Source organism: Dryobates pubescens, chromosome 6, assembly GCF_014839835.1.
Source record: "Dryobates pubescens isolate bDryPub1 chromosome 6, bDryPub1.pri, whole genome shotgun sequence".
Lineage (NCBI taxonomy): Eukaryota > Metazoa > Chordata > Aves > Piciformes > Picidae > Dryobates > Dryobates pubescens.
The window spans coordinates 43,336,340-43,363,246 of record NC_071617.1 but is presented as its reverse complement, the minus strand read 5'-3'; the positions used below and the strand labels follow the sequence as shown (position 1 = coordinate 43,363,246).

The following is a 26,907-nucleotide window of genomic DNA, read 5'->3' as shown; positions in this document are numbered from 1 at the left end:
CCTAATGAAGAAAGCAGTCACATCTTCACTAGAAAAGCCAAACCCAATGAAGACTCCCGTAAGCCTGCTACTTTCACACCTGTTTATATCAAGGAGTCATTACTGCCTTTTAAATTAACACACCAGCTGTGGGAAAGAGGAAACTATATTGACACAAGCTACTGGTATAGTCATCTATAACTGATACCAACTGGTTAGATAAGAACTTGCCACTGTTAAGACAGTAGTTGGGTAGCATCTCTCCAAAGGGCAAACATGTCTCGGTGCCCAACTTAGTGCAGACATATGTAGCACAGAGAAGGGTGCCGCGGCGCGATTCTGCGCTCCGAAGAAGACAGGTGAGAGGCGGACTGAAGGAGAAGGATGAGGAGGGCGAAGGTGGCAGAGCAGGAGGATGGGCTGCCGGAGGGAATGCTGCAGAAACAGCTCCCCTGCTCGGCACAGGGCAGCGCTGGTCTTTCTTCCGCGCCGCAGAGCGGGGCAAAGGGAAGACTGGGGAACGCGCTGGAAGACAGGCCCGGGGGAGGTGCTGGGGGCCGTCGGAGTACCCTGCCTGGCGCAGCCCTCCTCCGGCGGGCTGCCGCGCTCCCGCCCCCGGCGCGGCAGCTTTTTCAGCGCTGGGGGCGGTGGCAGCAGCAAGGCTGATGGTTGTGGCGCGGAGGCGGCAGCAGCAGCGGTGCTGGCGGGTGCCGGTGCTGCTTGCGGCTTACTTGAGCTATGTGGGGCTGGGCGCCGGTGTGCTACAGGCGCTGGAGCGCCCGGCCGAGGTGCAGGCGGCTCAGCACCTCCTGCAGCAGCACTGGGAGCTGCTCGGCAACCACACCTGCCTGCAGGGGCCCGCCTTGCAGCGGCTCATCGAGGTGAGCCCGGGGCTCCGCTGCCCTCTCCCCAAAACAAAGCAGCCGTCTGATGGGAGCTGCTTGGGTCGATGGTGCTTTCGTCCTGCGGGGTGGGAGCTGCGTGGCAGCAACCTCGTCTGCCGCCCGCGATTAACTCAAAGCCAAACTCTTCTGTTTTCTGTCTGCGCACGGACAATTCTGTCCCGGGGAACCTGCCCGGGCAGCGGGGACAGCTCTCCTCGGAGTCGGAGCGCCGCTCTGTACCTGCGGGCATGACGGGCTGCCCGCAGGTTGTCACCCGCTGCTGCCGCCACTTTTTCCTCCTCATAAAGGGTTTCTCGGGCTCTCCGCTCTCCGACACCCCTTTCCCTCCAAGGTGTGGAGTTCGCGAGTGTTGAAGCGATGCGTTCTGACAGAGAGTGGCTGTGTCCTATTACGCGATTATTACCTGGGGTTAAGCGCAGATAGCTTTTGTTTTGTCTGTTGAACTCATTAAGAAAGAGTTACAGCCAGTGATATTTTGTAAGTGGTAAACTCGAATGGAAAGGCTTTGTCGTGGTAAGTTTAACTGGGTTTTATTCTAGTTTAAAACTTTTTTCCAGCTTTTCTTGTTTAAAAGGAAATTTTAAAAATCCTTCTAACATAAGAAATCCTTTAAAATTACACTGAGGATGCTTCCAAGATGGTGCAAGTGGATGCACTTGATATGGATGTGAGAAATGTGGGATAAAAGGGCTTTATCCTTGCTCAATCTTTGAATGAAAAACTTAACAATATTGAAATCATTTGAATAGTTACCCAAATGATTCTAGTTCAGTAGATGCTGGTGGTTGAATGCATATTGCTTGCTTTTATCTGTCTGTATCAAATGTCTGTTGCCAAGTGACAAGGAAAACTTGGTGGGTTCTTTTTTAAACGTAGTGTTTGATGGTGGCAGAAACTGTAGCAGCTGGTCACCAAAATTCAAAGGATTTGACAGAGACTTGGGTGTTTCATGTTTTAGGGTTTTTTCAAGCAGAGAGAAAAACCCAGTAACCATCAAACAGTTAATTTTGTGAAGAGTTTCAGCAAGGCCTTGGAAGATGAAATTAAGCTTGTAACTGATTTCAGGATCTCATTCCTTGACTTTCTTTGTGGTAAGTTTTCAGTGGGTGTCAATAGTAATACTGAATATGTGATACGAATTTGGGCCTTGTAAGCTACCATAGTATCTACTCTTAGCACTGTGTACTGTGCTACATATGAAATATAAATAGAGAAAAGTGAGAAATAGGGAAGTCTAGTCTAGCACTTCATAAAAGCAGGTCCAAACTGAGCTTCACTCAGTGCTGATGTATTGAACAACGAGTGGTAGGTGTGACTCTTTCCCAGGGGTTGATAATGACTGAGATGATAGTAGTGGAGATATGATGATGATAACTGAACAGGTAAAAAGATCTTTTTAATGTCATTCTGATGGTTGGTTTTACTATAGGGTGACTTCTACTAGTTTTTGACGCTCTTGAAGGGTTTGGACCACAAGCCTTATGCGGAGAGGCTGAGGGAGCTAGGGTTACTTAGTCTAGAGAAGAGGAGGCTCAGGGGAGACCTCATTGTTGTCTACAACCACCTGAAGGGAGGTTGTAGCCAGGAGGGAGTTGGTCTCTTCTTCCAGGCAACCAGCACCAGAACAAGAGGACACAGTCTCATGCTGTGCCAGGGAAGGTTTAGGCTGGATGTTAGGAAGAAGTTCTTCATAGAAAGAGTGATTTGCCATTGGAATGTGCTGCCCAGGGAGGTGGTGGAATCACCATCCCTGGAGGTGTTTAGGAAGAGACTGGATGGGGTGCTTGGTTGCATGGTTTAGTTAAGTAGTGTTGGTTGATAGGTTGGGCTTGATGATCTCAAAGGTCTTTTCCAACCTGGTTAATTCCATTCTATTGATACTGTCTGGTAGTCAATGGAGTAGGACAGCTGCCCAAATCACTTTAGAACAAGCTCTATTATGATACACCATGCGAGTACTTAATTGTGACCTGAGAAATCCCTAGATGAGAAAGTTAAAACTTCAATGGAGTATCTGTGCATACCTTCACGTTTAGAGAACCCATAATCTGTCTTTAAATGGCTTTGTGTGTTATTTTTTAATAACTTTCACAGTGAGATGTTAATCTTAAACAGATAATCCACAGGACTGCTTCTTTCCTACACTCTTTCTTTTAATTTCCTGTGTAGCAATTGCTTGGATACTGTAAAAGTGCTCCAAAAATTCTTTTTCCTTTGCAGTAAATTGCACATAATTTATGAGGTATTGTCATCACTAGCCCTCTTAAGACAACAAACTTTTATTCTAGATACACAGCTGATTATTTGTTAATTAAGAAAGATATTTAAAGAGTGTTTGTGAAAACAAAGCACGTGTGAATTTTAATTGCTTTGGCATTACTGGCAGTTCTTCATTGTTTTCTTACAGATCTTTTATGCTAGATAATAATAAACTCTGTTTATTTTAATTGTATAGGGGCCAATATGGAATAAAATCCCAGTTTGCTAAGCAATGTACAAACATTATTTTACAACCTGTTTATTGCTTGGTTCCTAGCTACAAATGCAGAGTGAAAATCAACTCTTCCAGCCCTTGCACAGATGGAGAGCAATAGGGAGCTCCTGCTTTGAGGAAGTAGCAGGAAAGCACACTCTAAGGCTGGACAGGAGGAAAGGCAAAGGCGAGCAGACTGTGCTGCGGTAGCTACACCAGTGAATTCTCATTTGGTAATTTCTATGGCCCAGATTCTTTCCAGGGAAGAATTTCCTAGCGAACAAATGACAGAAGAGGAATAGAAGACCAACAACAAAAGCTGAATGGCAGAGGAGAAAGTGTTAGAAACTGTGTGACATCTGTATTGGTGACTCCCTGCTTACACAGCGGTTGGTCTTGCCTGGAAGGGACTGGCTGGCTCTTACTCTGTAGTATGCTGAACAGTTCCACATTTACTAAATAGTTGAGGGTAGCATGTGCAAATGCTTTATGTGTAAGCAAACAAAAAATGCATGCTCATGCATTTATATATATGTGTGTGTGTGTGTGTATGCATATGGGGAAGGCTGATGTGCATTTTTCTTGGCTTCTGTTATTTAGAACAAGGATAGCATAGGGGACAACAAAGGGACTTGGCCGTGTGTCCCTGTACTGTGCACCCAGTAACATCTACTCAAGGAAGACCTAAGTTTGGGGTTGTTGACCCATCTAATCCTAGGCTATTTCTCTGACATTGTAGATGGTTTGTGACTTAAACACATATTCACAACAAACAAGATTGAGAACAAACAGTTGCTCAAGAGCTATCGAGCAACATACAAAGAGGACAATATCTGCCTTTTTATTATAAATATGATGGTGGTCTTCACGTGCCAGAATTACTGGCTGCAAGTTCACATCAAAGAAACTCTCAATCAGATTTGCAGTAGATGGAAGCAAATGCAATGAGAAGGCAGGTTTCGAGTCATACACCCTCAGTCCAGTGAAGAACAGTAGCTGTTCTCATCTCAGGGAGGGGGGATAAAACACATAACAATCTCTGTCCAAGCAAAAATTATTTTGATTCCAGATTTGAGATGTGTCCAAAGAGTGAGCTGCACATGAAGAGGGTACTTCCTCCAGTGGCATACCTCTTAAAGCTGAGATGCTCTCTGACTTTTGGGGGATGGGAGGCTCCTAGACACACTACCCAGCCTGATGTCCTTCTAGTGCAAAATTATGGCAGTTCTACTGCCTAGAATGAGTTTGTATGTATAGATCTGCCCCAGCAAACTTTGTGATTCTCCTGAATTGCTGGTTACAGGCACCAATGTAGCTGTAGCAGCTGTACTTTTGAGCATTTCTTTAGCCAGATGACTGGTGGTATGGCCAGGCTTGCTACAGTGCATTTTCTCTGTTAGGCTGTCTTTTTCACACCATCCTTCCTTTTTTTTTGTTAATTCCCTTATTTATTATATTCTGTCCTGGTTTTCCCTCTAGAGAGTTTATTTTCATCCTAGTAGCTAAGCAGTGTTGTGTAGAAGGAAAAAATGAATGGGATGGAAGGAAAAAAAATAATTCATCTAGCAAGATTTCAGGTGTAGCAAAAGGGACTTAATTCTAAAGGGCAGGCCATAAACTAAAAGCTTGCAGGTGGGTCTAGATACTGTTATCTCCAGAGTCAACAGCTAGAGCTACGTAGAGTTTTTAGTTCATGTTTACAAAAGCAATGAGATCCTATGTGACTAAAAGTTCCTCATCACTGCACTGACATTGACCCAGCAGAGATTTGTGCCACCTGTCAGGAAATACAGCTCTGCAAATATAGTTTACTAAATCGTCTTGCCTACAGCAGTGAGTGAGTATTAAAGGGTGATCACCAGAGATCACCTGTTGGTGATAAGGGACTTTAAGGAACACCATCAACTCTAGTATGGTGAAGCAGTGATGTCTTCAGAGAAAATACTTTATTCAACTATTCATTGGCTTGTCACAGATGAAATAGGTCTCCTATAATTGTTCTTGTATACTGTTGGACTTTTTGGAAGGTGAGGAGAAGAGGATGAAATGTTGTTTCTGATTAGCTCGCTCACTCCTAGGTCTTCTGACCAATGGTGTAGTGTGCCTAGCACTTCTGTTTAAAAAGAGGAGGGGGAGGAGGGCACAGGAACTGATTATATACTTCTCAGTTACAGCTAACCAAGCTTAGTGGGAAGTAACAAGTGAGGAAGCATAGCAAGCTGGAATTAACTGATGACTGTCTCCATAACCTGTCCAGCCAGGAAGGTTTGAGAAGCACTGCTAGCATTGGCTATCTAAAGGCCAGTGGAGTGCCTTCCGAAAACAGAAGTGGTAATTCATGTCCGTTGTTTAAAGATGTCAGTTACTTTTACAGGTACTCATTCGTCACGGTCTATCCTTCTCAAATGCAATTAAAAGTAACTAATGGAGAAAAGATGTCTCAATTTTACAAGGATGATGCAATGCAACCTCCTGTGCTGTGTTTCTTAGACTAGAGGCAGCTGGAAAGCACCTGCAGTTCAGCAGTGCTTTGTCCATGAATCCTGCCACAGATTCTTTCTTAATGTGAAAGGTTAATTTTGAGGAAAGGTGCTAGTAGTTTAGGGTAGTGTTGGTTGCAGCATTACTGTGCTTCACTTTGTGTCATGCTTCTGTTGAAGAGTAAGTTTAGATGAATTCTAGAAACTGTAGTGCAGACCCAGCTGCAAAGTCGAAGTGATCTGGTTGGTAGAACTCATTTAGTTTAGAGGAACTAGTACTAATTGTATTACCAAACATGGCTGGAGGAGGTGGGAAGGGAAGCTATTTGATCAAGTCCCAGATTGTTCAAGTGACATGATGTTAAAACAGTTTGATTCCATTGTATTCTTAATGCATCTTGTGTCTGATCTTCTTTTGATCAGAACCTGGATCTAAGTTTCCAAGCAGGGATGGGGAGATCAGGCCTCGCATCTGGGAGAGGTGTGATTCATCATGTACTATTTTTAAAATATTTTGAAGTTAATTTGCCTTTATCCTTGCAATCTGAGCTCAAGGTTAACGTTAGCTGTCTTCTTTTGATTTACATCTGATATTCTGAGACATAAATGAATGTTTGTATACCAACACTGCACAGAATTTCCAGGACACAAAATTCATGCATGTTCATATTTTTTGCATTCTTCTAAATGGTAATTTGGTGCCTTGGGAACACTGCCTTTACCTCCTTGATCCATTGTGAAGGTGAGGAGAGAATGTAAAATGAAGCAAACAATGCACAGGAGGGCACATGTTCTTTGGCAAAGTTGACTTTGGTATCTGGGGGGGTGTGGAGTGGTGGTGTTGTATATGGATATGTAAACTTCAACTAAACCTGGGAATTAAGTGTCTTACCCTAGTCCATCTGCATGCTTTTTTGCCTTCCTTGAGAAATGCTTTCAAATACAGTTAGAAATGCTGATTGTGCCTGTAAAGTTATCTCAAGATTACTGTGAACTCTGGCCAAAATGCCATAATTCAGAAGCACAAAGCAATGACAGTGACTGGAGCTGTGGTTTATAAAAGGGTTATTTGTATGACTCCTTCCATGATACTTTCCTCCAGGGATAAAAAAAGTGGGTGTCCCTTTTCCCATTATATCCTTGTGGGGAGCAGATAATTACAGCAGTAAAACCTTTAGAATAGAATTAAACAGGTTGGAAGAGACCTTTGAGATCATTGAGTCCAACCTATCACCCAGCACTATCTAATCAACTAAACCATGGCACCAAGCACCCCATCCAGTCACTTCCTAAACACCTCCAGTGATGGTGACTCCACCACCTCCCTGGGCAGCACATTCCAATGGCCAATCACTCTTTCTATGAAGAACTTCTTCCTAACATCCATCCTAAACCTCCTCTGGCACAGCTTGAGACTGCTCAAAGATTAGAGAAGGAAAGAGGTGCAGTGTTCTGAAGAAAGTAGAGCTTACAAGGAAAGTAGTGTCTCAGTTTTCATGTATACATACATCCATTCTTATTTGCTGATCTTAAATGCCTTTTCTGAAAGTCACTTGCAGCTGTGATGACACAGAGGTGAAAGATGCAATTTTTGGTTGGTGTTGAGGAGGTCAGAGTAAGTAAAGTTTTGGTAAACTGAGGTGTGTTTTATCATCACAAAGGTAACAGGACAGATGTCTGTATTTAAATACACTACTCTGAGTGAACTCATGCTGTCTTTTTTATCACCAGCTATGGCAATATTGGACCACATAAGTGGGCTTTGGTATTATCAAGGAACAGAATGGCCTGCTTGATGTGAAAATGTGGCAGCCTGCATGTTTTCATTGACTCTAAAATATTGTAGTTTATAAATCCTTTAGCAGTTACAGCAGTTTCTATGCAAAGTTCTATCTGCAGTTTAATTACCATTTTATGGGTTGGGGGGAGAGGGAATAAGTGCAGAGAAGTGAAATTACTTCTATTTGTGGTTTGTCAGTAGAGACCAAAGCAAACTTGAGTTCTGTTTCTGATTATTTTTAGCTACCCACCTGTTTCCTTCAAATGCTTTGAGTTGCACACGTGACCTTTCAGGTTCCAAAAGATCAAGCCTAAACTGCAATTTCAAGATTCACTGTGTCTGAGCAGCTGGTGATATTGACTGAGGTCTTAGATCAGAGTGATACCTGCTTTTGAACACTGGATTTGAGATGCTGCTTTGCTAGGTGCCTTTTAATCCCCTCGGTTTTGAAGAAGGCACTGTGTAAATGACTATGAGAAAAAAGAAATCAGCTAGGATTTCACCTCAGTGTGAAGAAAAAAAATAAGTCTCTGGTTCTCAAAAAGACATTCAAAAAGAAAGAATCCCCCTAAACCCTAATTACAGTGTTTTTTGCTCTGCTGGAGTCTCCTGGTGGAGGTATCGAGCCCTTTTGCTCCAGGCCAGTTGTCAAAAAGACAGTCAAAGGGAGCCAATCAGCTGTCACCCAGTGTTTGTCATCTAGTTCCTCTTTAGTAACTTTTTGAACCCCACTGGTCAAAAATATACTGCAACGTTTTGAAAATCAGAGGCAAGGACTTAGCAGTGCCTCTTCAATGGGGAAGGCAGAGACTCCAGCTGTTTCTTCAGTGTTTAGTAGCTGAGGTTTTCCTGTGCTGAATCAAAACCAATAAACCACCTTTTAATTTTTCTGTGAAAAAGAGCATTAGCCAAAAGCAGAACTCTAGAAGAACCTATTAAATTAGGGCAAGTGTAAACAGGTAATTCCCTGAATGCATTCTTGGCCTTTAGGAGTTTGCAGTCCAATGACTTCCTGCGCCAGAAATAATTTCTATGTATTAATAGCTATCTATTGATTTGTGTTTTGCAAATCTGCCTCTATGGGCTCATCTGTAGGAAAGCAAGCTCCATTAGTTCTACTCTTCTCAGAAGAATCAATCTTTAGTTTTCTGTGATTGTTGTTGTGCCAAAGGTTGATTCTAGGTAATATAACATTTTTTACTCCAAAACAAGCAAAAGTTGATATCCTTACCTACCTCTGAATCCTTCCCTTTAAGGACAGCATAGGTCTTTCTTCACAAGAATAATGGACTTTACATTCCCTCTGGAAGTGTCTGTTGAATCAAGCAGCTTTGATTTGCATGAGTATTCAGTGGTCCCCACACCAGGCTGTGACAGGTGCAGTGGGCCTAATAGCCAGTGACTTTTATGGATGTTTGATAACAAGATTTAACAAGAAAATGCTTAGCCCGAGACTGACTGCTGAAGGCGCTTGAAGATCTTCCAGAAACATGTCAAGTGCCTCAATCCCAGAAACAGAAAGCAGCTGGCATGGTGCAAGCTTAGTGCCTGCCTTTTGCTGATGAGTAACTTGCCTTTCCATTGAGACAGGCGTGGGATGCAGTTTAGTGCAAATACTTTAGCCTATCTACAGACTCTTAAGAGAAATGCTATGCTTCTGTCACTAGCATCACCTCAGCGTGATTTCAGGTCATGACTCTGCTCTGTTATAAATCACTGCAAAGCTAGCACAGGTGCTCACAACTGCCCAGTCTCTTTGTCCTAAACCATTGTGGTGGTTTGAGCCTTAACTGGGTTTTAAGAGCTCAGATGGGGGGCAAGATTGAGAATGCCTCCCCTGCTTCCCCCTCCCCCTCCTCTTAAAAAAAAAAGGGGGGGGTGGGGAAGAAAGGGGGATAAGGAAAAAAAGAGGAAGTAAATCTACTGAGAAATAATTTGGAGTCGGTTTGAAAGTAGAGAGGTAAAAATATATATAACAATAGCAGGAAGGGTTCACAAGGGTAAGGAAAAAGTTTACATTGGGAGAATATACATATACAAAACCAACAGTCCTTTGGAGATGCAGCAGGGAGAAAAGACCAGGCCTGACCATGTGACAAAGCAGCAGCAGCAACTCTTTTAGTCCTTTCATCCCTGCGAGGCAGAAGTAAAAGAGAGCAAATGGCTGCAGTGTCTTCTGTTTCATAGGCTGGCTGGACAGGGAGGAGGAGTGGAACAGACTGACTCCTTTTCCCAGGGGAAAGCCCCCTCCAGGGAGAGCAGGGCTCTCACAACCCCTCCGACCCCTGCTTTCAGGATGGGCGTAACTGATGACAACCATGCCGAGTAGAAGTGATGGAATGATGTGATCTCATAGTGTTGTTTCTTTGCAGGGTATCATCCAGGCCTACAAGAGTGGCATAACCCTTCAGGGAAACACCACTAGCTTGGGCAAGTGGGACTACAGTGGGTCTTTCTTTTTCTCCATTTCTGCAATAACAACCATTGGTAAGTGTTCTCTGCTCACATGTCTGCCTCACAGGTGGGAAAGGTGTAGGAATGAGGATCTGTACTATGAAATACTGCTCCAGCTCTATGTGGCTTCATGTAGCTTGTCTATATCATGGAATAGATATGCGCCCATGCGCCCTGCGCTCTGGAAGCTTTGTCAGTGCAAGCACAGTAATGATCCCCTAGCTAATCCTGTTACAAGGAGAGGCAATGATTCTGAAAAACTCTTCATGTTGGCTGTTAAATCTCCAGAGCCTACATTTATTAATTACTCCTTATTACTACCTGTACTGGATGAGGACTTTCTTGTTTAGGTGAGAGTCAAATAGCTGAACAAATGAAACAATTCACTTCAGTCTCAGGTTTCAGCAAATGAGTAATGCAACATCATGAAGGAATGATGGAACTAGGTGAGGTAGGGGAGAGAATGAAAACAATAGAATGTATGTAGGTACAATGTTACTTAAGTCAGATGCTATTAAGTCTTGTCAGAGCATGTCTCCAGTCTCCAAAACCATTAAAAACTTTCCTTGATATCTTTTTTCTTAGCATGTAATCCAATGTTCTAAAAACCTTGAGTGGGGAGAGTATGTGGAGAGATGGTGGTTGAATATCAAAAACCCTCTCAGGTTTCCTGATTTGTGTTGAATTTGGCGGCTCTCTTCAGTTTCAAGGTTGAATTTTAGGTTGAGAATTTTCTTTGTGTGCCCAGGTGAAGCATTGTTTTGATTTCTCTGATGTTTTAACCCCAATGTATCTTCAGTAACAAACTGCCAAACCGAAGCTCAGAGAGGGATTTTGTATATGGAGGTGTGTGGAGTGTGTGTCACCTTCCTGTGACTCAGGACACCTTTCCACCTTACTCTTTTGTTCATGTATTATTCTGTTGAGGAACTACGTTTGGGGTGTTGAACTATCAGGTACAGGTTGTGCCAGATGATGGCAGTGGAGGCTTATTAGACAGGGCTACACAGGCTGGGGGTTTCCAGTATGGAGCCCGGGTAATTCCTCTCAGCCTTTGGTGCATTTGCTTCAAGTTAAACTGTTAAATGTGTGTAAGTTAGTGTTCTAATTCTCAGTCAATGAAAGTATGTTGAAGAGATAGAAATACAGAGATTCTTATTGCTGTCTACAGCTACCTGAAGGGAGGTTGCAGCCAGCTGGGGCTTGGTCTCTTCTCCCAGGCAACCAGCACCAGAACAAGAGGACACAGTCTCAATCTGTGCCAGGGGAGGTTTAGGCTGGATGTTAGGAAGAAGTTCTTCATAGAAAGAGTGATTGGCCATTGGAATGTGCTGCCCAAGGAGGTGGTAGAGGCACTATCACTGGAGGTGTTTAGGAAGAGACTGGATGGGGTGCTTGGTGCCATGGTTTAGTTGATTAGATGGTGTTGGATGATAGATTGGACTCAATGATCTCAAAGATGTCTTCCAACCTGGTCTATTCTGTTCTATTCTAACTACACAAAGATTTTACTGAAGAATGTAGGTGGACCCTTCATGCTTTCAGGCTGATGCAAGTCCTTTGTCCAGTTCATTTCTTCCCTGTTCTCTCTGCAGCTATTGATATTTATGCCTTGCTGGCCTCTTATGCAATGTAATGTCTTTGTGGCTTTTTTGTCAGCTGTTCTTCCTTGGCCTTCTCAAACAGCACTGCAAAAGCCATTATCACTTCCAGTTTCCTCACTTTCCATTATGAGATGCTTTGTCTATCTGTCAGTTTCTGCTTTCTGCATTAGGTGCTTTAACGCCTTTCTGAAGGTTTGGTATGTTTCTCAAGTCTTCCTCAGAACATTCTCTCACTGGGACACAAGAAGGTTCCTTTAGGACCTTTCCCCACTGACACAGTTTGAATCACTGTGTCTTCTCTTGCATCATCTTCTATGTGTACTTTTTTTTCCACATAAATGAGCCTCATAATTTGCTTAAAAGATGTATGCAAGGTTTGCTTTAAAAGCAAACTTCTAACCTGAGGGCTGTTCACTCTTTGTACTCTGACCCAAAAGGCTTAAAGATGTCCTAGATTGAGCCAGAACAGAACTAATTCTGCGCAGTGATTTCACTTTTCAGCTAAGTCTCTTCACTTTTCTGAAGATGAAATCCTTTTCATACAGATGGGTATGAAATAAAATCTCTTGATTAAAGAAGTATCCTAAAGCTTATTATGTAGATTTCCCCCAGTCTCATAACTTGAATGGAATTGTATTTATAACTCTGAACCATGTGGGGTGGGCAGCCCTGACCTTTTTCTGAATCCTTCTCCCCACTGTTAAGCTTCTGTGTTTTCTTCATTACTGGATTTTACATGTCACGTCATCCAAGATTTTATGCATTACCTCTTTTTGTGCAGACATTTCCATAGGAGCCCTCTCTTATCAATGCCTTGAAGAGTCATCTCCAAAGTTCATTTAAAGCTGTAGTAGTAAATATGATTGAAGAAAGGGAAGCTAATTTGCTGCTGGTTTTATCCTGCAGATGGATTTATCCCTTGCCAGGGAATTAACCAGGTTGGAAGAGACCTTTGAGAAAGAGACCAGCCTGTCATCCAACACCACCTAATCAACTAAACCATGGCACCAAGTGCCCCATCCAGTCTCTTCCTAAACACCTCCAGTGATGGTGACTCCACCACCTCCCTGGGCAGTCCATTCCAATGGCCAATCACTCTTTCTATAAAGAATTTCCCCCTAACATCCAGTCTAAACCTCCCCTGGTGCAGCTTGAGACTGTGTCCTCTTGTTCTGGTGCTGGTTGCCTGGGAGAAAAGACCAACCCCCACCTGGCTACAACCTCCCTTCTGGTAGTTGTAGACAGCAAGAAGGTCTCCTCTGAGTCTGCTCTGCTCCAGGCTAAAAAACCCCAGCTCCCTCAGCCTCTCCTCATAGGGCTTATGCTCCAAACCCCTCCCCAGCTTTGTTGCCCTTCTCTGGACACCTTCCAGCAACTCAACATCTTTCCTAAACTGAGGGGCCCAGAACTGGACACAGGACTCAAGGTGCGGCTTAACCAGTGCTGAGTCCAGGGGCACAATGACTTCCCTGTTCCTGCTGGCCACACTATTCCTAATGCAGTCCAGGATGCCATTGGTCTTCTTGGCCACCTGGGCACACTGCTGGCTCATGTTCAGCCTACTATCAACCAGTACAGGTTTGCTCCTTGGGGATTTTGGGGGTTTGTGATTATTTTTTTTCACTTTTACTTAGATATCTTTTTTTATCTAACCAAATCTGATTATTTTTTTTTTTTTAATATATCTTTTTTCCCAATGCAACCTTTGAATTCATCGTGAACAAAAACTTTCATTCAGCCTAGATTTAAAACATTCAGGTTGCTCTTAAGGGAAAGAAAAATTTCAATTTCCTGAGAAGTGTAAGAGGAGGATCTGGTGATGGGAGCAGTTTGGTGGCTTCAGCACACCCCAAGTACGTGGGAGTCCTCGTGCCTGGGCAAACAGGATTATAACTCACTGGTGATTGTTACAGGATTGTAACTCACCCCAGCTGCCAAGTGAAGCACCTTTCTCTGATTGTTTCAATTTCTAAGTAATGTAATTCTAACATTGGCACCCCTTGAGCTGCCTTGTGGATCAGACACTCTTCTTAAATGAGACACCAGGCTTCACTGAGTGTCTGGAGGTTCAAAGCAAATGTTCAATAAGAACATTCTGTGAATTTGAGATTAGGTCATTCCTGTGGAAAGTGATGGCTTGTATCTACTCTGGTAGGAGTAAGAATTTAACCAAATCTCCCAAAAAATATGTTTGAATGCTCAAACCACTGATAAAATTACTGGTTGGAGAAGTTACTCTCTTCAGTTTAGGAAAGCTGTTGACTTGCTGGAACATGTTCAGAGAAGGGCAACAAAGCTGGGGATGGGTTTGGAACACAAGCCCTATGAAGAGAGGCTGAGGGAACTGGAGTTGCTTAGCCTGGAGAGGAGGAAGCTCAGAGGAGACCTTACTGCTCTCTACAACTACCTGAAGGGAGGTTGTAGCCAGGTGGGGGTTGGTCTCTTCTCCCAGGCAACCAGCACCAGAACAAGAGGACACAGTCTCAAGTTGTGCCAGGGGAGGTTTAGACTGGATCTTAGGAAGAAATTCTTCCCAGAGAGAGTGATTGACCATTGGAATGTGCTGCCCAGGGAGGTGGTGGAGTTGCCATCATTGGAGTTGTTCAGGAGGAGACCTGATGGGGTGCTTGGTGCCATGGTTTAGTTGATTAGTTGGTGTTGGATGATGGGTTGGATGCGATGATCTTGAAGGTCTCTTCCAACCTGGTCTGGTCTATTCTATTCTGTTCTTTTATATTCAGCAGTTTGGGTTTTTTTAAATCTAATTGTTTTACCCACACAGAAATTATTTGTTGACTTTGCAGAAGTTTTTCAGCCTATGAAGGACACTTAAAAAAAAAAAAATATTATTTTAAGCAGTTTTTGCTCTTTTTTACTCTCTCATGTCTAGTCAGGGAGAACTGGAGTCAAAAAAATCCTCCCTCTGTGGGTAGCCAGAAGTGCTATGTGGGGTCCTCCAAGTCCTGCAGTCTCCTGTGTTTCATACAGTGAGCGGAGATCATGGACCTTTCTTTCTCTCTTAACTGATGGTTGTCTTCAGAGACTGGATAAGCCTGGAAAGCTATGGTGAAAAGAACTACCCAAACCATTACACAATCTTTTAAAACTTGATGCAGAAGGCAAAGAAGTGGAGGTGGCAGGGAACCACAAAGAAAACCTTGGGAAACCTGGCCATAAATGTGTGACACTCGTGTTCAGATTCTAGCCTCGCAGTAGGTTTCCACACAACCCTTCACACCATCCCCCCCAGCTCTTTCTCCTTGCAGTGCCAGCCAGCAAAACACCCTAATTCCACAAAAGATATAACCTGGATCCAATCTTTTCAAATGTGGGACAGACACTGTAGAAATAGTGAAAGCTGTCAGAAGTCAGCAATTACACATGGGAAAACAAAAGTGTGTAAACATTGTGGACTGCTCATAAGTGAAGAGCATAGCACTGGAATTAAGATAGCTTTACAGGCTTAATTTAGCCCCTTTGTTTGACTGTTTTTGAAAACAACCTCAGGTTCCATAACAGCATCCCATGCTTCTGTGGGATGCTCTGCCGCATTGCTTTGGAGTTCTATTACGTGTTCACAGATTGCATTGGGTAATTGCAATTGCATCTTGTCCAACCCCTGAGCAGGGACACCTGCAACTAGATCACGCTGCCCAGGGCCATATAGATTAAACTCAGAGACTCACAAATCACTTAAGCCTGAAATGGTTGGAGGGAAATTTCCCCACAAAGTAAAGTTTTGAATCTGTGGGATTAGGAATGAGATTAGCAGGTAGCCTATATACATACTGTGAACTAGTTTGCTGCCAGACATCTTTTCTGGGGTTAGTTTGCTGATGCGTGCACACAACTCTTTGTGGAATTGTCCATGTTGAGAGATTTTGGCAGCACAGAAAGCATACATATTCCAAACTCATAGTGGCACACCTTTCTATCTTTTTTGATCAGCAGCTTACTGCAGCTGGTGTAGGACAGAGGTTAGTGAAGGAATGGGAGTCCGTGCTGGATGTTTGCACTCTCACTTTTGCCATATGCAGAGCCCAACTCTTGGACCTCTGCCCTCCTATGGGCTGCTCTCTTGCTCTGGAGCTATACTACCTAGCAGCAAGGCATCAGCACCTTTCTGTTTGCACAGTGACAATAATTAGGTGTCACTGGGAAGGGATAACATTATTTGTGGTGAAAGTATAAGCTTTTCCAGGTTATGAGATGTGCAAGAGGGGATTGGACATGGCACTTGGTGCCATGGTTTAGTCATGAGGTCTGTGGTGACAGGTTGGACTTGATGATCTTTGAGGTCTCTTCCAACCTTGGTGATTCTGTGACACACACAAATCTTTAATGAATGAATTACAGTGAAAGCTATAGGTCTGCCTGTGTCACTGCTGAAATGCTTGCCATGTGCTAGTCCATCCCCTGTCTTAAAAATCATCCTGTAAAATAAACCAAAATTAAGGCTGACTTTTCAGGTACTTTATACTACAGGAATTATGGAAGTGCAAGTTGGCACATTTAGAAAATGTGAGGAATAAAGACAAAGCACTGACACTGAAAGCATGATGGTCTTGATATAGGTATGGCTGTGCTTGCAGTGCACTGTTGGTTTATTAGACCTGTTCATGTGATTGGAGAAAAAGGCAAAATGTCCAATGCTCTTTTCTTTTCTTTGAGTCTGAAGTAGGAGTATTTTACTCAAATATAATTCCTCTAGATTTATTGACTCTAGGCAAACATTTTGACATTTGCATTTGGTACTTGGGGTGCAAAAGAGGAGTTTAAGCAAGGGGGCGGTGTTCAGTTTGCTGATCCTGTAGGACAAAGGTGGAAAGAGGCTATTGTTTTAATTTAAGCTCTGCTGTGGTGATTCAGAGACCACCTAACAGTCATGCTGGATCGTTTACCAGCAAGTCCCATGCCAGCAATGCTTACGAAAACCAAACCCAAAGGATGTTTTGCATTTACGTCAGATCCCAGCCAAGACAGTGGGCTGGGGAGAGGAAATTCACCGGTAAATGGAAAAGGAACTAAAAAAAATTGGCAGGGAAAGAAATGTTATTTTCTGACCTACAATAGGATATGACAAACAATGGATGTAGCTTACAGTTATTTATATATATTTTCCAAAAAAAAAGAATTTTTTAGGGCAGTGACCCTTCTTGTCTTGCTTTTGCAGAAGATGGAGGCTCACTCCTCCCTGGAAGGAGAGAAGGCAAAGAATATTTTATTTTTAACACCTTATTCCTTCCCTACCCAGGCTATGGGAACCTGAGCCCCAGCACTGCAGCTGGTCGAATCTTCTGCATCTTGTTTGCACTGTTTGGGATCCCTTTGAACCTTCTCCTCCTCAACGAAATTGGGCAGCTGATGCTGTTGGGGGTTCAGCATTGTGCCCGTTGCCTAGAGGAGGTGTTTCACTGGCAGGTAAGCAATGTGGATGGATCTGTCTCCTCCTTGAGTTCAGGGAAGAAAAGACCGAAAGGTGGTTGTCTGGTATTTGGGATCCTCTGACCAAAACCCTGCTTACCTATTTGGCCAAAAGGGCAATAATTCTCAGGAGTAACTGGAAGCAAATAAATCTATTTTATGAAAGCCGTATGAGGTGTCAGATAAGGTTGTTTATTAATTGAGGAAGCCTCTGTGATGAATGGCTTCCCCTACTACAGAAGTGCCAGAGCCTTAGAGCCATGCACAGTCCTAGAATATCTCATCTGTTTATCATCAGTCATAGTTAGAATTGCACATGGAAGTTACATGGGAACATTTGTGGAAAAGGCTTTAAACAGGCATTAATTCAGGACTCATAGAGGTGATGCCCACTTTCTGTTAACTGAGAGAGCCACACCATTTTTCCTAGTGGAATGTCATGAACGTTAGTGTGTTTTTATGGAGTCTAGTGTCATCTTCAACAAGAAACAGAGACAGACATTCCCTGCCACCCTTTTTGTGACAATCTCTTCTCTTTTTTTTCTTTTTTTTTTTTTTTTTAATTTTTCCTATTTTACTAGAAAAAAGCTTCCTTTCTGATTAAGACCTGTGCACTGGTAACTGGCTTGTTATTGTTCCTCCTGCTACCTCCCTTGTTGTTTTCTGAGAAAGAAGGATGGTCTTATGAAGAAGGCTTCTACTATTCCTTTATTACCCTCAGCACCATAGGGTTTGGAGATTATGTGATTGGTGAGTACATGTTTCATTACTTTACCTAATAAACATCAAGGCCAAATGTCTGGCATATGAAGTTTCCAGCTTGGCAGTTTTATCCCACTAGCAATCTACAAACCTGGTGTTAAATCTCTCCCCTCAATTTAAGAAGGACATTGAGACTCTTGAATGTGTCCAGAGAAGGGCAACGAGGCTGGTGAGGGGTTTGGAGCACAAGCCCTATGAGGAGAGGCTGAGGGAGCTGGGGTTGCTTAGCCTGGACAAGAGGAGGCTCAGGGGAGACCTTATTGCTGTCTACCACTACCTGAAAGGTGGTTGTAGCCAGGAGGGGGTTGGTCTCTTCTCCCAGGCAACCAGCACCAGAACAAGAGGACCCAGTCTCAAGCTGTGCCAGAGGAAGTTTAGGCTCATAGTGAGGAGAGAGTTGTTTGCCATTGGAATGGGCTGCCCATGGAGGTGGTGAAGTCGCCGTCCCTGGAGGTGCTCAAGAGGGGATTGGACGTGGCACTTGGTGCCATGGTTTAGTAGTCATGAAGTGTTGGGTGACAGGTTGGACTTGATGATCTTTGAGGTCTCTTCCAACCTTATTGATTCTATGATTCTAAATATGTTGTGGTAGACAGTTGACAGTTTGGAGAAGACGTGATTTCTGAGATATCAATGTCACCTGTGGAAGAGCAAAGAAATTGTTTCTCAGTCAGTGACTAATATTCCAGCATTCAAGTGACCTGTCGCTTGAATGACTACAGCATCAGACTGGAGTGCCACTGTTTTAATCAAAGCAGTTACTGATGGTGCACTTGATGTGCTTCAGTGCACTGGAGGTGGTTTTATGCAGATGCTACACTGTATTACCATTAACATACTGTGAATATTTCCTCTGTCAAAACCCCAGACCACTGCTTTCTAAAATACAGCTTAAAGTCACTTAGGTGTAGACTGTCAGGCACCAGCCACAGCCTAGTTTTGGTTGCCAAAACCCCTTGCCAGAGGAAATGGATTTGGACCCATGCCCAATGCATTTGCTTAAACACAGGACACACCGTTTTGACAAAGACTTTCTCATTAAAACCAAATTGATTATAGGAGCACATGCACCTCTGAATCGCTAGAATAAGGAAAGACTAAAACATCTTCTTATGAACTCTTTTCTTCATAGTGGTTGCATGATACTTACATAATTTAGTGGTGGTTACCTTAGAACTTGTTAATAATGTACTGAAGTGACGGCTATAGCTTGTGTAGGCACACTTAAATGAGATCAAATCAAGGTAGCTTGGGTAAGGATAATCAGCTAGCCAGTTCAGCATTTCCCTATGCTGATTCTACAGATGATACTGAACTCTCTGATACAGCACATTTACTTCTCTTAGTTCCTGATAACTAGTTTTCAAGCTCTTCACTATATACATCCTGCTTCCACATGTACCTTCAGCTGTGTGGTGCCTTTAACAGGCATACCATCATAGAATCAATAAGGTTGGAAAAGACCTCAAGGAGCGTCAAGTTCAACCTGTCACCCAACACCTCATGACTACTAAACCACGGCACCAAGTGCCATGTCCAATCCCCTCCTGAACACCTCCAGGGATGGCGACTCCATCACTTCCCTGGGCAGCACATTCCAATGGCCAATCACTCTTTTCTGTGAAGAACTTTCTCCTCAACTCAAGACTAAACTTCCCCTGGTGCAGCTTGAGACTGTGTCCTCTTCTTCTAGTGCTTGTTGCCTGGGAGAAGAGACCAAGCCCACCTGCTTACAGGTAGCTGTAGACAGCAATAAGTTCTCCCCTGAGCCTCCTCTTCTCCAGGTTAAACAATTCCAGCTCCCTCAGCCTCTCCTCATAGGGCTTGTGCTCAAGGCCTCTACCCAGCCTCATTGCCCTTCTCTGGACACATTCAAGAGTCTCAATGTCCTTCTTAAATTGAGGGGCCCAGAACTGGACACAGGACTCAAGGTGTGGCCTAACCAGTGCTGAGTACAGGAGCACAATGACCTCCCTGCTCCTTCTAGCCACAGTGTCCTTGATGCAGGCCAGGATGCCATTTGCCTTCTTGGCCACCTGGGCGCACTGCTGGCTCATGTTCAGCCAGCTGTCAACCAGTACTCCCAGGTCCCTTTCATGGATGCACTGCGTTCAGTATGGAAACAATTGAATACATCAGTGGCCCTACAATCCTGATCATAGTTTATGTCTTAACTGAAAAATAAACAGGGACTGGGTATATGTTCAAGTGTCTGTTGATGCTTTGTGAGACTGTTACACTGTTTCCCCATCGTGAACGCTCCTGCTGTTCTGGACCAGGTTAATCCCAGGGGACATCACGTGCCAGGAATGATGCCCAATGTTCACTTCAGACACAACTGCTTTGTTTTAGGGGAAACGTATGACTGCACCAGGGGAAGTTTAGGCTAGAGGTGAGGAGAAAGTTCTTCACAGAGAGAGTTGTTAGCCATTGGAATGTGCTGTCCAGGGAGGTGGTGGAGTGACTGTCCCTGGAGGTGTTCAAAACGGGATTGGATGTGGCACTTGGTGCCATGGTTTAGTAGTCATGAGGTGTTGGGTGACAGGTTGGACTTGATGATCTTTGAGGTCTTTTCCAACCTTACTGATTCTATGACATTTGGTTTTTGAAGTCACAGAGTGGTGTCCAGCCTGTTTCATTTACTAATATTGACATCATTTCTCTTATTGGCCCTGAAAACTTTTAATTTACATGCTCTGTAAACCCTCCTGTGGGACACAGGCTGTCTGTAGGTGCTAAACCTCCCTAAGGCTGCACTTACCAGATGGTCTCTGTAGTTGTGTTCTACATGGAAGCATCATATAGCCCTTCTCTTTGTTTTCTTATTCAAGAGCAAACAATGTTTAAATCTTTGAATTTAGCATTGCTGTAAGGTGCATGTTAGGAGGATGAATCCATGATCTTCCTGGTGGAAGTTCACCCCGATATGGAAACTCAGACCCTTTAAAGTGTAGTTACCACAAAAGTGGTTGCCAGCTCCCAAGCTTTTACCAGTGGCTTGGTGACAACCTCAATGTTTTTAATATAATGGGAGCACAGAACACATGTCTTGTATAATGTCATATATAGATATTTAAATAAAATTTGATGATATTATAAGTAATATCAAATAAATGGTTGTAAAAAAATGACTGTACCAGCTACTACTTAGCACAATGTTGTAGACAGTAACAGTTCATGGACCATGGGTGAGGCAACCCATGGAATGTTTAAAGATGTTGCTAGGGCATGTAGGAAGAAAATTAGGGAGGCAAAAGCACAATTGGAACTTAAAATGGCCTCTGATGTGAAGGACAACAAAAAGTCCTTCCATAAATATATTAATAGCAAGAGGAAGGGCAGGGACAACCTCCACTCCTTGGTTGACATGGAGGGAAATGTTGTAACACAGGATGAGGAAAAGGCAGAGGTACTTAACACCTTCTTTACCTCAATTTTTACTAGCGGGAAAGAACATCTACCAGACAGCTGGCCTGCAGAGCTGGCAGAAGGAGCCAGGGAGCAGCATAGTTTCCCTGTGTTCCATGAGCAACTGATCGGAGCTCTCCTCAGCAGCTTAGACCCCCGCAAGTCCATGGGACCAGATGGGATCCATCCTAGGGTGCTGAGAGAGCTGGCAGATGAGCTGGCCAAGCCACTCTCCATCATTTTTCATCAGTCCTGGCCCACTGGAGAGATCCCAGATGACTGGAAGCTGGCCAACGTGGTACCCATCCACAAGAAGGGCTGGTTGGATGAGCCAGGGAATTACAGGCCTGTCAGCCTGACCTCAGTGCCAGGAAAGATTATGGAACAGGTCATCCTGAGTGCAATCACACAGCACTTAAAGGATGGCCAAGGGATCAGGCCCAGCCAGCATGGGTTTAGGAAGGGCAGGTCCTGCCTGACCAACCTGATCTCCTTCTATGATCAGGTGACCCGCCTGGTGGATGTGGGGAGGCTGTGGATGTAGTCTACCTGGACCTCAGCAAGGCCTTTGACACCGTTCCCCATAGCAAACTCCTGGCCAAGCTGTCAGCCCATGGCTTGGATGGGAGCACACTGCAATGGGTTAGGAACTGTCTGGAGGGCCGAGCCCAGAGAGTGGTGGTGAATGGTGCCACATCCAGCTGGCAGCCAGTCACCAGTGGTGTGCCCCAGGGATCAGTGCTGGGCCCCTTGCTCTTTAACATCTTTATTGATGATCTGGACGAGGACATCGAGTCCATCATCAGTAAATTTGCTGACGACACCAAGCTGGGGGCAGGAGTTGATCTGCTGGAGGGTAGAGAGGCTCTGCAGAGGGACCTCGACAGGCTGGGCAGATGGGCAGAGTCCAACGGCATGAGACTTAACACATCCAAGTGCCGGGTTCTGCACATTGGCCACAGCAACCCCATGCAGAGCCACAGGCTGGGGTCAGAGTGGCTGGAGAGCAGTCAGGTAGAGAGGGACCTGGGGGTGCTGGTTGATGGTGGGCTGAACATGAGCCTGCAGTGTGCCCAGGCAGCCAGGAGGGCCAATGGCATCCTGGCCTGCATCAGGAACAGTGTGGCCAGCAGGAGCAGGGAGGTCATTCTGCCCCTGTACACTGCACTGGTTAGGCTGCACCTCGAGTCCTGTGTCCAGTTCTGGGCCCCTCAGTTTAGGAAGGAGGTTGACTTGCTGGAACGAGTCCAGAGAAGAGCAACAAAGTTGGTGAGGGGTTTGGAATATAAGGAGAGGCTGAGGGAGCTGGGGTTGCTTAGCCTAGAGAAGAGGAGACTCAGGGGTGACCTTATTACTCTCTACAACTACCTGAAGGGAGGTTGTAGACAGATGGATGTAGTCTCTTCTCCCAGGCAGCCAGTACCAGAACAAGAGGACACAGTCTCAGGCTGCGCCAGGGGAGGTTCAGGCTAGATGTTAGGAAAAAGTTCTATACAGAAAGAGTGATTGCCCATTGGAATGGGCTGCCTGGGGAGGTGGTGGAGTCGCCATCACTGGAGGTTTTCAGGAGAAGACTTGATGGGCTGCTTGGTGCCATGGGTTAGTTGTTTGGGCGGTGTTGGATTGGTTTGATGGGTTGGACGCGACGATCTTGAAGGTCTCTTCCAACCTGGTTTATTCTATGTATATGTATTCTATTAATTTGGAACTGCTAGTCTGTGCTGGTAATGACAGGACAGTGTTCCTACATACAATCACCCACACATGACAAATCCCTAAGCACCTGTCTTTGCAGATGTCTCATTTCAACCCATCCCTATTTGCAATTTTTGTTTGAACATGGTATGAAGAGTGGCTTCCAGATTCCTGGAGGTACCTCCTCATAAATGTTAAAGCTTTATACTCTGTCCTGAAAATGTTGGGTGTTTTGTAGTATCTGCTGTGCTGTAGGCATTCAGTCATAAAGCGACAAGCCTTCATAAGATAAGGGAACTGATTGATGAGACCTGAGGAACAGTAGACAAAAAGCCCAAGCAAAGACTGCTGCCACTGATTTGTATCCTGTACCTGAGCTGTGTTTGCAAGGATACTCCAGCCTGCTTTTCAAATTCAGCCTGGTCATTTCATAGGGATGTGCCTGCTTCTATGTTTTGTCTGTCTTAATATTACCACAGACACTGACTTAGCATGCAGAAGGCTCTTCGCACTAAGTATTGTGGAAATACAACCAAAGACATGGCTTTGCTCTGAAGGGATCACAAATAGAATAGAATTAACCAGGTTGGAAAAGATCTTTGAGATCATCGAGCCCAACATATCACCCAACACCATCTAATCAACTAAACCATGGCACCAAGCACCCCATCCAGTCTCTTCTTAAACACCACCAGTGATGGTGACTCCACCACCTCCATGGGCAGCACATTCCAATGGCCAATTCTTCTATGAAGAACTTCTTCCTAACATCCAGCCCAAACCTCCCCTGGCGCAGCTTGAGACTGTGTCCTCTTGTTCTGGTGCTGGTTGCCTGGGAGAAGAGACCAACCCCCTCCTGGCTACAACCCCCCTTCAGGTGGGTGTAGAGAGAAATAAGGTCTCCCCTGAGCCGCCTCCTCTCCAGGCTAAGCAACCCCAGCTCCCTCAGCCTCTCCTCATAGGGCTTGTGCTCCAAACCCCTCCCCAGCTTTGTTGCCTTTCTCTGGACATGTTCCAGCAACTCAACATCTTTCCTAAACAGTGGGGCCCAGAACTGTGTACAGAACTCAAGGTGTGGCCTAACCAGCGCTGAAAGAAGTACTCAGCTGCGTTAACCAGCCAGATGTAACATAATTTCAAGCTGTTTTCCAAAGCTTCACTCTTCTTACATGTTTTAGGAATACTCAGGCCTGTTCTCCCACAGCTCCTAGAGGTTCACTTATATCCAGCTTAACAAGTTACACCAGTAGCTGAGACCCCCTTACCTCTCTGCCTGCAGGGGACTCCTATTACACACAATAATGTCATACTGAATTCTAAGTAGAGAAATGAAGCTCTGCTCTTAAATAATGGCACTTTGTCACAGATGCAATTTGGCATTTATTTTTCTGTCATATGGGTGATCTTTACCATTCTTAGGGAACATAGTTGCTTACGACATCTGTTCACATGCCAAGTAGATGTCATACTCATGCTTTATGTAGAAATCACTAATGTTAGGTCATATTTCTACTATCTTTGCTTTACATTTAATGTTTCCTTTGAAGTATTTGTGATTCAACCTGGAAATGTTTTGGGCAATTGTCTTCTAGGGATGAACCCAGACCGCACCTATCCAGGCTGGTACAAGAATGTAATCTCTCTGTGGATCCTCTTTGGAATGGCCTGGCTAGCACTGGTTATCAAATTTTGCATCAGCTTTCTAGAGAGCTCCAGTGACTTTTGCTCTAGTGACTTCTGTCAATGCAACAAGAAGAACACAGAGATGGCAGATGACTTCATGGATGGCAACAAAAACAATATGACAGGACTTCACAACGTGGAGATGGGCAACGACAAAGACACAAAGCCAAAAGGACCAGATGAATCTCATACCAACACTGGTCCTACAGAAGGACTGTAGGGAAGAAAAATATCCTTGGTGCTTTTAGGTTTTAGTGCACCAGAGACACACCACTTTGATATGCAGGAATAGAGCTGCTCTGATATTCACGTGATGTGGAAAGCTTGCGTACTGAGTCTGAAATTCTTCTCTTCTGAACTGAGCAATGACAACAAAAAGTTTCATTTGCAGCACCACCAACAATTGCTAGCTGGACTCTTAGCCAAAGTAGATAGACGGAGATATTACTTACCCTGCCACCTCAATACGTGAAGTAAACTTTGATATCCATACACACTAGCTGTTGTCCTTGTCTTGCATGTAAAGTTCTTGTAGCCTTTAATTCTATATATGGTGCTTTGCAAATACCACAAGTAGAAAAGCAAGCGCCATTTAGTTGGGGAAACAAATTGCAGGTTGCTAAAAGGCTTAATGAGAAGCACTATTTAAAGCCACCTGGCAGTCAGATTGCCTGTGCGCTTGTCCATGCCAGAGGTGGCAACGTGCTTTTGCTCTCTGGGGTGGCCACAAGGTAGCGGCACCTAATGCAAACAGGTCACTCGATTAAAAAGAAACTAAATAGTTCAAGCTGTTTCTTACTCTCTTACTTCTGTAGGTACTTTTTTTTTTTTTTTTTTGCTAAAGTTTTAAGTAGGATGAATGTCTCTAGTTAAATTTGACCGTTCATTTAGATAGATTTTAATTTTGCTACATCTTGGAAGCTAGAAAAGTTGGACCAGAGGCCGTTTCAAGTGCCACATTATCCCAAGCCAACATTAACAAAAGCTACTTCAATCTAGACACAGAATTAACTGTGTGGTCAAGAAACGATATTTTGATGGACTTCTCATGTCATTTAGGCACAACTGTTTTATAGGGGGGTTTGGGTCTGTGGAATGACAGACCTGCTTTTGTGTCTGTTGTGAAACACAACTGTTGTGATTTTTCAGAAACCCATTACATTCTCAGAAATCTTTTGATAAATCATGCTATGTATAAAAGTTAACCAGTCTAACTCCTGCTGCCATTTGTAAACCCATATCTGAGCTAATTTTCATGTTCCTGTTGTGCTACTTGCATCCTAAAGTATTAAGCTTGAAAACATGACTGTAGCGGTAAACCAGAACAAAGCACTGGGGCGAGCCTTCAGCTTCTGCACTGCACCAAGATTCTACATGGATGGTGGAGAGTACGAGACTCAAATCAGAAATAGTCATAGCTGGGTTCACAGAAATGCAGTGAATGAAAAGTTTGCAGACTTCAGGCACACAAGTTCTGGCACATGTAATGCAAAAGTATTTCCAGAGGAGGCTGCTCTGAGTGTTGATGTGTGGTAGAACTGGAAGAAATTTGGCCTGTCAACCTTCTGCCAGCATTTTTGTCACCAACCTCTTGCTGACTCTATAGCAATAAATGTTCTCTCGGATATCATTAAAATGGGCAGGAGAGATGGGAAGGGAGGTAGTGGAAATCTCAGATCATGGTTGGGAAACTGATGCAAAATATTTTTTTTTAAATTATTTTTTTTTTAGCATTGATAATTTCTTTAATAGCCCTTAGCAGAACCTTTCCTGCTTCTTTTATGTTCTGCCTTGTTTATTTTCACCAATGGATACACAGTGGGGGTTTTGCTAATGTTTATAATGGCTGGCCTACAATGCAGCCAAAGTGTATTTCTTTAAACCTAAGTGACTCTCAATTCTACAGCATAAAATGCGGTACCCTCTTGTGCATAACCTCTGCCCTTTCTTTCAGATGCAAAACTTAGAAAATAGAACTGCATCTTAAAATCTGAATGCTCAGAGGGTAGCAGGAATGACTATGTTAAATCCATTTCAACTTCAATTTGAAATGTGACGGGCTGTGGGGACTTCTGCCAGCTTTGCTCTTTGACACTGCTTACAGTGAGAGGAGTTTCTTTTCTTTGGTTTGTCTGTTGTATTAATTGCATCTAATTTATATTCCAATGTATTTGTTCTCAAAAGTGCCTTAGAGGTTTGGGCACCCTGATCCCACTTAAGTGCACACAGAGTTGCATGCCTTAGGACAGCTACTATACAC

General features: G+C 44.0%; 1 protein-coding gene across 1 annotated transcript; it reads left to right on the top strand.

The window, feature by feature from the left end:
- Positions 1–4: 4 nt before the first annotated feature.
- Positions 5–25,158, top strand: KCNK17 (potassium two pore domain channel subfamily K member 17). The gene is made up of 6 exons (XM_009896037.2): positions 5–58; positions 249–860; positions 9,990–10,104; positions 16,930–17,096; positions 17,681–17,849; positions 24,557–25,158. The coding sequence occupies exons 1-6, from the start codon at positions 5–7 to the stop codon at positions 24,865–24,867; spliced, it is 1,428 nt and encodes a 475-aa protein (XP_009894339.2). The 3' UTR covers positions 24,868–25,158.
- The last annotated feature ends 1,749 nt before the right edge of the window (positions 25,159–26,907 follow it).